This window comes from Molossus molossus, unplaced genomic scaffold (assembly GCF_014108415.1).
Source record: "Molossus molossus isolate mMolMol1 unplaced genomic scaffold, mMolMol1.p scaffold_m16_p_17, whole genome shotgun sequence".
NCBI lineage: Eukaryota > Metazoa > Chordata > Mammalia > Chiroptera > Molossidae > Molossus > Molossus molossus.
Genome location: NW_023425352.1, coordinates 65,201,725 through 65,213,652, shown reverse-complemented (window position 1 = coordinate 65,213,652; position 11,928 = coordinate 65,201,725). Strand labels below are relative to the sequence as shown.

Below are 11,928 nucleotides of genomic sequence, written 5' to 3'. Positions count from 1 at the left end.
TCCAACCAGGAAGTTAAATAGAAAAAGAAGTTTACACACTTTATGATACATGATTTTATTTACATAACTGAAATTATTTTCTTAGTCACCTTGATTTACAAAAGCAAATTAACGTGGTATGGTTTTAATAATCTTTCATAAATAGGTTTTACAAATTTTAATAACGGACAGATTGCTACTTCATACTTAGTGATACTTAATACTTAGCAACTTCTGCATATATGCATGAAAATGCTGATAGGACTAGTAGGTATGAGTACTTTTATAACTCAGGACTAGACAATTAGGTTATTAGTCAAGGGTTAATTCTTCATCACTAGGTCAGCCACTTTGGCCCAGAGTTCTCACCTTGCTGAGAACAAACCTGCTACAGAAACTCACTTATTGAGTAGGCATTTTTAATAATTTGAGTATTTATCCTTATTTAATAAGACTAGCATTAAGCGCATCTGGAAATAAAAAACCTCCAACTAGATATTTGTAAAAGAACTATTCATAGTGTATCTGAAAAATGGCTCCAACTTCAGCCCCATTACATCTCCAGTAAATGTTTTTCCAGTTCTTCTCTTGGTGTGTGTACAGACACACACACACACACACATACCACTAGGCTCCATCATATACTCAGCCAAGCCTTCTTGGCCACAAAAATGCCATAAATTTTACTACCTTTATGAAATGCCTATAAATGACAGTATTGTAATAAAACTGCAGTTAAGTCCTTTCACAGTGCTTTACATCTGAAGGCCAGGCTGTGTTTTGGTAGCCAGTCTTCCCCTGAAGTTACAGTGCTGAGACAAACAGAAGGGCAACCCGGACTTTCTGAAGGCTACTCCCTCCCCCACGATGGGAGGAGTGCAGTGTCTCCGACCACAAACAAGCAAAGAAGAATGACAAGAAGCTTATGAGTCGTGGTCAGAATCTAAGAAACAAAATGTCTTGCTATAGCAGCATTGTTACAAACAGGAAGAGTGGACACATGTACTTTTCACACAAGCTCTATAAGAGCCAGAACATGGTCTTTTCCACATCAGAACTGTAATCGGGGTGCAGCAGTCCTTGGTCAGTGCTACTTCTAACATAAGCTGAACAGTCCCTTTTACAGAGCACCAGCTCCGCCCACTCCTGAGATGAGCCACTGCTTTTTGGTGCTGGCAGCGCACTAAAGGTGGGGTGGGTTCACAGCAGCCACAGCTCTGCTGTCAGCACCACATGGATTGGAAGCCACTGCACTCCAACGCCCCTCCTGCATACTGTTCTTGACGGGTAGTGACCACTCAGTGATGGGGCAAATGTGTCTGTGAGCTCTCTTCCCCAACACTGCCTATCTACACAGCAAATATGGCATCAAATCTCTTCATTGTGCTAAATCTAAGAGTAATTTTAATCGTGATAAAAAAAATCAAATAGCTTCCTAAGAAAAGGTTTCTTTTAATCAAAAGAAAAACTTCTCAGGATCTCAAATGCTGAGCCGAGGCCTGTCCCAAGCTCCCTTTCCCACCTGAACCCTGGCAGGGTTTTGACACCACCACTAGGCTTTGCCAGGCTCCTGTTCTCAACAAGGACAGGTCGTTTGGGCCAGTTTTCTGCCTTGCTGCCTTTGTTGGGGGGAGTGTGTGCTTCAAGTCTAAATCTTGTTGCCTTGTTTGGTGGCAACCAGAAAAATTAAACAGATCAGGTAGTGAGTGAGGGACCCAAATGTGTGAGCACAGAGTGTGGTGATCCCTGATGAACACAGACCAGCACGGCCCTACCGAGGGCTGAAGAGGAATGCAGGACCTAAACACTGGACTCGGAACTCCCATCCAGAGCGCATCATCTGCTGGGAGAGAAAAACCACCAGCCAGTGGAAAGGGCACAGTGAGAGGCCAGTGGACGGTCTTGGCACGCTTCCTCTCCTTGTGAGTCCATTACCTTTCACAAAGAAATGTTAACTATCAAACGAGTCCGTTAATTGTGCCGCTGAGGGTGAAACCATCCAGTTAGCATATACACTATCATTTGCATATCTTGGACACCCAGTGTTAGTGCCATCGGCTCTCGTGAGTGGTACAGGACTCTCTTCAGGCCAGTTCGGGTCTGACATGCCTAAAAATGAAAACAGATCATTTGTTCTGCACTGAAGAACCAAAATTTCATGTGCAGACAGTAAGGCCTTGGCAAAACTCCCTTTGAGGTTCAAACCAAACTTCTGGTTCTGAGCCAATTACGTGAATGGTTTCATGCTCCAGGTTTCGAAAGCACGTATTTAGGGGAAATATCATGAGCTCTCTTGGTAACTGTAACTTAACAGATACTACCAATTTTGACTTTTATAAGCTTCAAACTCTCAAATCTTATATATATTTATTGACCTGCTTAACCCTTTTTCTTAGGCAGCATAAAGCATCAGCACATCACTGTATCCAGTGGCTTATTGCAGCGGGCAGCTTCTATGAAAAGTTCCCAAACATAAAGAAGCCTACTCTCTTCCACCCAAGTCTACCCTGGAGTAGAGGATCTTCCAGATCAAGGGTGCACACAGGTGAGTCCCACAGCGGCGACAGGACAAATGGCATGTAGCACTAGACCCAAAGCCAGCAAGGAATCCAGTGACTCAGGAGGCATGCAAAAGGAACACTCTCAGCTGAAAAATGCTTGAAACTCCAAGATTTCTTTCAAAAAACAATCAATGATGAGCTTAGAAAACAGAAAAAAATTTCAAGTATTTAATTGAAGACAAAAGAAGGAGTTTTGGCAAGAACCATCTGTACTGTCCATTTAAGACCACAGCACCACAGATTACGTTCTTTCAAAAAGCGTTTGCTCTAGCTTTTAGCACTGACTTCTAAGTGACAACTGTCATGACAGTGTGTAATGCAAAGGATGTGAAAACAGCTGCCTGCGTGTGACCTCCCCGGTGCCGGACATGTGGCTGGGCACCCGGCACCGAGTGGCCTCCACGAGCTGCCCGCCCACCCAGACCATGCTCTCCATGCAGGCAGGTAGTGCTGGCTCCTCCTGTTAAACTAAATGCCTCCCAAGACTGGGTAAGTGTATTCAGTAGTTAAATTAGAAGTACTATGACTTGATACCCACCCCAGAAATGACTTATTCATCATTTTCTCAACATCCCCTGAGTGTTCTGCCCTGCTCTCTTTATCATCTTAAATTGCTGGGCAGTATGGTAATTACACTTATTTTCACATCCTTTAAAAAGAACATAGTTGCAAAAATGCCTGAATGTAAACGGATGCAAAATCAGATATTACAAATAAAAAGGTTCAGAGTGGACTTTGGTTTCATTCAGACCAGAAAGAGTCTTAAAAAGCATTCCAGAGAGTAAGAATAGTGCAGAAAGGAACAGTGTTGCTAGAATCTAGTAAATGCATGTGAAATTCTACCATAGAGTTTGTTTTCAATCCACGTGGAGGGGAGGGTTCGAGGGAGGGGAGCATTATTACAGTCCACCAAGGGCATCTCCTCTTCTGAGAGGCCATCATCATAAAGCAGGGAGTCGGATGGGGTGGACGCGGCCAGATCCAAGTAGTCCTGGAACAGAGAGATGGCTGGTCACCACTCCCCCACGTGTGCCACTACTGAACATGCCCCTGGGCAGAAGCCCTGGCCATGTCCCATCCAATGCCAGCCTACTCGCTTCTCCAAGACATCTGAGCCCCTCACCAGATTACGAGCACTGAAGTCCCCCAGCCCCTTGCACCCCTGGGCCCTGTTCCATAGTCCTCATTACTTCCCCTTAGAAAGTCACCTTGGGGGCAGAAAGGCTCTCCTTTACTGTTCTGGTCCTATCTAAGCAACACTGGGCACTGGCATTGGGGAACCGGCCTCTTTATAAACCCCGAGGCTCTGGGATAGCTTCCTGCAGCCCCATTACTCACATAGAAGTGCCAAGACACTTCCCCCGACTGTTTCCCAGCCTCGTTCTAGGAAGGCTGTCCTTGGCATCAGCTATCACTTGTTTGGGGCGGCCTTGCCTTCACAGGATTTGGAGTTTTTGCCCAAGTGATACACCGATGTTAGGTTTTATTACAAAATGAAAGAGACCATGCCTCTTGCTTTTCCTGCTTTGAAGTTACAACTGTTGGTAAATGTGTATACATGAGGATGAAACATCTACGTAAACACCACGAGGGCAGAGTCTGTGCCTGTTGGTTTACTTGCATTCCCATGATCTCAGACAGAATATGGTGCACAGCAACTGCTCAATAAGTATTAGTTGAAACCGTGTCGACTTTCTCGTTTTCCTACAAAGCAGTAAACTGGAGGCACAACCACCAATGCAATCTCGCCTCCAAGAGCTGTTTTGTTTGGCCCACAGTGGGCTTTTGAAATTTAAATGAGCTAACATTAAACACTGAGAAATTTAACATAAATATCCTTCAAAGTCAGAAGACCTGACAGGCTGGAATTAATTTTCCTATAGATCACATGTAGGGTCCTTTAGAGGGGCTGATGTGCTACCCCCTAGTTATCACCCCTCTACCACCTGCCCCAAGCTAGGCCCCTTAGATCTGAATTTGGGACACTTATATCAACTCTTTCCTGTGATTTTGTTTGGCTTTGGACTATTTCCCTCATACACCTGTCGTTTGGGAACTCTTCCCAAGTGCCAACCTAAGGGTCTTGGTGTCTTCATGATTGAAAAGAAGCCCAAGGGGCCTGGTGCCTTCGGTGGTCAACATGACCATCTCCCCCTGCACAGCCTCGCTCTGCCCCTTAATTGGGACCTGGGTTGAGACTGGAAACCACCCCCCCACCGACACCCCACTGTCACATTCAGCCTGTCGGTAGCCCGCAGTGGGAATCTGCACTAGGTACTCACTCTTCTCTTAACCATCATCTTCTCCAGGTCTTTGCTGATGTCGGCAAACACTGGCCTCTTGTCTGGCTCCTGCTTCCAGCACTGCAGCATCAGACTGTACCTATTGGGAAGTGCAGACAGGTGGCTACGAGCCAGCAAGGACCACCTTGTCACAGCCACTACCCCGGCACAATGCTCTGGGCTGGTGGTTCTGTTCCCGAACCCCAGAGCAGTTTCTGCATTATTGACATCCTTCTCTGAGCTGGGCCAGGGTCTGAGGTGTCATTGTGAGCTCAGGGTGCCCAGTACTGTAAGATTCCCTTTTCTTGAGAGAGATTTGTTTTCAAGCCTCTTTCAGGGACACTGGTAAGTACCTAACAAGATGCCATACCCACTATGGTGGCTGAGTGGGAAATGCCAGTCCTTAAGACTCTCATGAAGGATAAACTACATGTGGAAACACACAAAAACTTCTGCCAATCACACCTGTCTTACACCTTTATCAGCTCCTCACTGCAGCGGCGCCCAGCATGGCTGCAAGGCCTCCAGGGCTGCCGTGTGAAGGCTTGTGCCCTTGGGCTGAAGTCTGGGCTCTGCCTGCCTACCCTTGCCTGCCTTCGCACCTCCACTTGGGTACTCCTCAATATATTCCCCGCCCCTCTCCAAATGACCTTCAGGCACAGGTCTCTGGCCTTGGGCTCAGCTGCTTTCTTGGTCTGAAGTGTGATCTCATCCTTCCCACCACCCCTTCCGAGGCTCTGCTCCCCTCGTCTTTGTAGGTCCCCAGGAAACCCACCAGCCTCCAGGAGAGCTGGACCCTCGGCACATGCTGCCATGCCCAAGGGTGGTTCTAACTTCTGCCTTGTCACTACACACCACCCAGCTCACTGCAGACAGGCACCCAGGGCTGCTCAGGAATGGAGAGGAAATAAGTAAGTGCATGTGCCCCGCCCTCCCAGCCCCAGATGTCTGAATGAGGCTGGGCCAAAGCAAAGCCTGCTCACATCTCCTCACTGCAGTTGTCAGGCCTCTCCATCCGGTAGCCTGTCTTCAGGAGGTTGAAGAGCCGCTCAGGAGGAATCCCAGGGTAGGGGTTGCCCCCCAAGGTCACAATCTCCCACAGCAAGACACCAAAGGACCACCTACAGGGAGAAAGACAACCAGTGAGCGACCACACCAGGCCTGCAGCGCCCTCTAGGAAGCTCAGACATCAGTCCTCCCAGCAGCTGTTAATCCAGCAGCTCAGAGCCCCCACTGCCACCTGCAGAGAGCAGGTCTTGGCCTGGGTCCCACTGCACCAATGGTTGCAGGATGGAGGTGGGGACAGCCATCTGCTGGCCTTGCCCCTGCTGCTCAGCCCCCACACCCACAAAGGGCACTGCACAGGCCTAGGCACTGGATCCCTGAAGCATCAGAGTTGGCCCAGAGCAGCCCAGCAAGTACAGCAAATGCAGGCTGGCCCCAGACCAGGGCCGGGGTTCCTGTTCCACTTCCTTCACCTTCTCTGTATGCTTAGAAATGTTCATAAAGCCTTAGAAGAAAAACAAAGCATTACTATAACAAAAAAATACTACTTAACGGTGAGGGAAAATTTACTGTAAAGTGGGAACAAAGTCATATCACAGAATAGCATATGACGTAAGCCCACTTACAGTGACAGAAAGCAAATCCCTGCCTACCAGAACAGAAGAAGGCCACCAGCAGTACTTAGGGGTGGCAGGATCCAGGTGGCTTTTAGTCTCTTCTTTATGCTTTACTTTGAATTTCCCAAATGTCTTATGGCCAACTTCCATAATCAGAAAATAGCTGTTTAAAACTGTAAGAACTGCCTTTTCACATCCCACATTATTCAAAATGTGCCCGTCTGTTAGTGGCAGAACACTGAAAAGAAATGAGCCTCTGTGCTTTTGAAAACCATCAAATCTGTTATTTCACCTGGATGGCTGAGTGTTGGTTTCTGTCTTCCAGCAGTTTGGGGCACACCAGCTAGAACTTACTCAGGGCCATTCCCACCTGCGGGACCTGTGGGTGGGGAGCAACCCCAAGGTCCCTGCCTGAGCCCAGTCCTGCTCAGGCTGCAGGAGAACTGTTTGGCTTGGTCTGTGGGTCACTAAGACTCCCACAGAAGGGAGGGGAGGGGGACAAGGCAAAGGTGAGGGGGATGCGCAGCCACTGCTCACCGCTCTCATGGATGTGACTGGACTTTCAGAACTACTGCTTGAGCCCTGGTCCTCTACTAAATGAAGACACCAAGCTCCCTCAGGTGGGGGAGTCACTGTGGGTGGTTGGCACGAGCTGACAGGCACTCAGGGCCAGTGCTGTTCCCCAGCTGAGCTGCCCAGACAGATGTCATAGTCCCCCTTCACATGTAACCTCTACCCTGGGAAGGCAACACCTGCACTTACACATCACTTTGGGTGGTGTAGATATGATCAAAAAGGGACTCAATTGCCATCCATTTGACTGGAATCCGACCCTAAAGAGGGAGTGAAAGAAGGCGTTAATGTTGCTGACGTCCTGGGAACTGGAGGAGGGGAGTGAGGAGGGGTGGCCTTGTCCCAGGCACATCCAGCTCTCGGGGATGATTAGTAATGACACCTAGAGTGCTCCTGGGTACAGAACTGTCAGCACAGCTTCGGAGGGGCCACTGACCCAGCCTGGTCCTCCCAGCAAGGCTGAGGCTTCAGGGGAGTCAGCTGGCTTGCCCCCAGGTGCACAGGGCTTGCTTGTCACACACCACATTCATGCTGACACTGAGCCCCAGCCAGATCTCCTGCGGCCACATCTGGGGAGCTCTGGGGTGCCCTGGGTGGTGCTGCCTAACTGGTGGGCCAAGAACACCATCCACCAAGATCTTCCCTGATTTCTGAAGGTGAACGACTTTGGGAAACTAAAATGTCCATGCAGACTAACACACTAAATGCTCTTCTGAGAAGCTGTCATGGAAGAAACCTGTTTATGTGCCTTGAGGCTGATTTTCCCCTTATTTTACACCAGGGCCCTTTTAGCACCCTCGGGGAGAGGCCCCCACTGCAGACCTAACAAATCTTTTCCAACACAACTTTAAAAAATTTCATTTTTCAATCACAGTTGACATTCAATGTTATATTAGTTTCAGGTGTACAGTATAGTGATTCGCCATTTATACACCCTGCAAAGTGATCCTACCAATAAGTCTAGTACCCATCTGACACCATACACAGTTATTACAATACAATTGACTTTATCCCGTGCTGTACTTATTATTGCATCCCAGAAATTATTTTGTAATTGCCAATTTTTACCTCTTAATCCTTTTATTTTTTTCACCCAGTCTTCCAACACCCCTCACATCTGGCAACCATCAGTGTGTTCTCCGTATATATGAGTTTGCTTCCATCTTGTTTATTACTTTATTGTTTTTTGGATTCCATATATAAGTGAAATCATATGGCATTTGTCTTTGTCCAATTTATTTCACTTACCTCAATACTCTAGGTTCATCCATGTTGTTGCAAGTGATAAGACTTCATTTTTTTTACTGCGGAGTAATATTCTATTGCATAAATGTACCAACTCTTCTTTATCCATTTGTCTTTTGATTGAAATACTTAACCCACTTACATTTAAAGGAATTATTGACAGGTATGTAGTTGTTGCCATTTTATTGTCTCCTGATTGTTTTTTAGTTCTCTGTTCCTTTCTTATTCTCCAGCTCTCTTCTCTTGTATGTTGATGACTTTCTATAGTGTTGTGTTTGCATTACTTTCTCTTTATTTCTTGTATACTTTTGGTTTGTGGGTACTATGTGCTTCATATATTCCATGCTATGTTTCTAGCCATCTATTTTAAGTTGTGGTCACTTAAGTTTGAACACATTCTATAATCACTACCATTTATAATCACCCCCTTCCATATTTATGCTTTTGTTATTTTTTACTTCTTTTGTGTGTTTGTGTGTATCCTTTAATTAACTGTGATAATGACATATGATCTTGCTACTTTTGCTTCTTAACCTTTGTGATAGCTTTGTGTTGGTTGATCTACTGCTCTTATTATGTGTTTGCCTTTGTCTGTGAGATTTTTTTTGAGATACTTAAAAATTTTTTTTCTTCTTCTTAAAGAAGTTTGTATTAACATTTTCTTGTAATAATGGTTTCCTGGTGATAAACTCCTTCAGATTCTTGTCTGGTATGTTCTTTATCTCTTTCTATTTTAAATGATAGTTTTGCTGGGTAGAATAGTTTTGGTTGTAGGTCCTTGCTTTTCATCACTTTGAATATTTTGTACCAATCCTTTCTGCTCTGAAATGTTTCTGTTGAGAACTCAGCTGCCAGTCTACTGGAACTACCTTGTAGGTAACTAACTGCTGTTCTCTTGCTGTTTTTAAGGTTCTATGTTTTTAAACTCTCACATTTTAATTATGATGTGTCTTGGTGTGGACCTCTTTGGGTTCATCTTGTTTGAGATTCTCTGCACTTCCTGGACTTGTGTCTCTTTTTCCTTCACCAGGTTAAGGAAGTTTTCAGTAATTATTTCTTCAAATAGGTTTTCAATCCTTTACTCTTTCTCTCCTCCTTCTAGTACCACTAGTATGTAGATGTTGTTATGCTTAATGTTGTTCCAGAGGTCCTATCACTTAAACTCTTCATTTTTTTGAATTCTTTTTTTTTCCTGTTCTGATTGGGTGCTTTATTACCTTGTATTCCAAATCACTGATTCGACCCTCTGCTTCATCTAATATATCATTGATTCCATTTAATGCATTCATTTTAGATACTGTATTGCTTATTTATGACTTTTGTAATGGTTTACTAAGATAATCTATTCTTCCCCTAAGTTCATTGAGCATCCTTATAACGAGTGTTTTGAACTCTGCATCTAGTAGATTGCTTGCCTCCAATTTGCTTAGTTTTGGTTCTGGAGTTTTGTACTGTTCTTTCATTTGGGACATGTTTCTTTGTCTCCTCATTTTGGCTGCCTCACTGTGTTTATTTCTATGTAGTAGATAGATCTGCTATGTTTCCCAGTCTTGGCAAAGTGGGCTTATGTAGTAGGTGTCCTGTGAGGCCCAGCGATGTAGTCTCCCTGTTTACCTGAGCCAGATGCTCTTGGGCTATCCCTTGTATGGGTGTGTGTCCTCCTGTCGTAGTTGAGCCTTGATTGCCATTGGCATGTCAGTGGGTGGAACTGACCTTCATGCTGACTGGCTGTGAAGACTGGCCATTACAACAGTGGATAAGCTGTTGTGTGGGGGTTGATCCCAGAAGTGAGATTTGCTATAGTGAGGCTCAGATGCTTTTTGACCCCACCTTTTGGGTGTGATGTTTGTAGTGCTAATTGTGCGGTATTCTGGTGTGGTCTGAAGCCAGCCACTGGGTGTGTTGGTTTGGGGGCCTCTTGGGAAGGTTTCCAGTGCAGGCCAAGGTTAGCTGCTGCCTGTGTCTGGCCCAGGGCTACCTGGAAAGAACTATAATGTGATTTTTTTGGTTGTTAGCTGCCTGTTCCGGGCTTGGAGGTGACTGGGAGTGGTTGTGCTGTGGACAAAGGCCAGTTGCTACTACTGCCAGGCTTGGGGCCACTTAGCAAGAAGTATGGGGCATACTGAGGTCAGATGCTTTTTGTTTGGGGTGTGTGGACCCTTAAGAGATTTTAGAAAATCCCAGTGCAAACCCAGGCCATCAGCTTGTATAGATTAGCCTCTGAAAGAGATTCGGGCCAGGTAGAGTGTAAGAGAATCATTAGGGTGGGGTGGAAGCATGTTAGCCTGGTTAATGGAGACGCAAACTTTGTGCCCAGCAGCACTTGTAGGCTGGATTGGAGGAGGGCTCAACAAAGAAGCAATGGCACCTGCAGGTACTCTGTTCCAGGAGAGAGGTGCCCTTCCAGTCCTTGCTCCAAAGCCAGATAATTCAGTTCCTCCCTGCTTGTCGCTGGCACTTTTTATGCTGCTGTCCCTTTCCTGGAGCTTAGCGAGAGTGTTTATGAGCAAGTGAGTCTGTGCTTGGGCCCTTTAAGAGAACACCTGGGTCTGCAGCAACCCTTCATCTCACCTGGACAGAATCCCTGCTGATTTTCCCAGCCAGAATTTGTGGGGACTCCTCTTCCCAGCTCTGGTATTCTGGGCTGGGAAGCCTGGTGCAGGGCTGGGACCTTCACTCCTCTGCAGCTGAGACATCCCTCTTGATTCTGAACTGCCACATATAGGTGTGAGACCAGCCTGTTTTATATCTCTGCGCTCCTACCACTCTTGAGGTGGCTACTTCTTTATATTTGTGGTTATAGTTCTGTTCATCAGCTAGTCTTCAGGTGTTTCTGAAGGGTGGTTGTTCTACACTTTAGTTGCAATGTTGATGTGGTAGTGAGACGAGGTGAGCAGAATTTACCTGCTTCGCCATCTTGACCAGAAGCATCCCTGGCGCCACTTGGTAAGCAGCTTTTCAGTAGGTATATCTTTAGGCACAAATCAATTAAAAAATGTGTGCAGTGGATTTTAATGCAGCATTTACTGTCATTCCTTTTTCTTTAAAGTGTTCTTTAGGATTCATGTCCTTTAGGATTCAAGTGCGCCTGTTTCTGGGGCAAGCGTTTGTCACCTGCAGCCTGTGCTCTCCGGGCCGTTTGAACTCCTTGTGCTTCTCTGCTCTGTGACACCAGGCCTTCTTGAAGGATCAGTGTGACAACAGGAAGGCTCTTTCCACATCCCTCCACAGGGTGGAGAGTCGCCCCTGTCCACTTCCCCTTTGGCAATACTGAGATATGCTGTCACAGCAGAAACCTCAGAAGAAATGATTCATCATCCTCATGGCCTGTGGCAGCACAAGGGTTCTCCTCATCTCTCAGAGCAAAGCTGAAGTATATGAAGTTGCTTTTTGTGTCACTTTCTTTGAGCAGCATCTGTGCTGCATGTAAGGTCAGCTGTGACTCTTGAAAGGTGTGTGAGCTGGCCTGTCTGGTGTGTGGGAGGGAGGCTGCAGGAGAGGGGCCTAGCAAGCAACTGAACCAAGAGGGCCAAGACCAATGCCACAGGAAACTTGGCAATGCCATGGGTCAGATTTCCCCAGAGGGGACCCAACCAACTATTTCAGAGATTTGCAGAAAGGTTTCGAGAGCCCTCTGCTGAGTCTCTTGACCTCATTTCTAGGCCC

The 11,928-nt window shown here is 46.3% G+C and overlaps 1 protein-coding gene across 1 annotated transcript in view; it reads right to left on the bottom strand.

Annotated features, from left to right (window-relative positions):
* Positions 1–521: 521 nt before the first annotated feature.
* RET (ret proto-oncogene) overlaps positions 522–11,928 on the bottom strand; it is a 56,009-nt gene continuing 44,602 nt past the window's right edge. The window contains exons 16-20 of the mRNA XM_036264853.1: positions 7,207–7,277; positions 5,806–5,943; positions 4,823–4,922; positions 3,384–3,531; positions 522–2,088 (exon numbers count right to left, since the gene is read on the bottom strand). Of these exons, the coding sequence (XP_036120746.1) occupies positions 1,931–2,088; positions 3,384–3,531; positions 4,823–4,922; positions 5,806–5,943; positions 7,207–7,277 (615 nt within the window). The 3' untranslated portion in view covers positions 522–1,930. The remainder of the gene's footprint in view (positions 2,089–3,383; positions 3,532–4,822; positions 4,923–5,805; positions 5,944–7,206; positions 7,278–11,928) is intronic.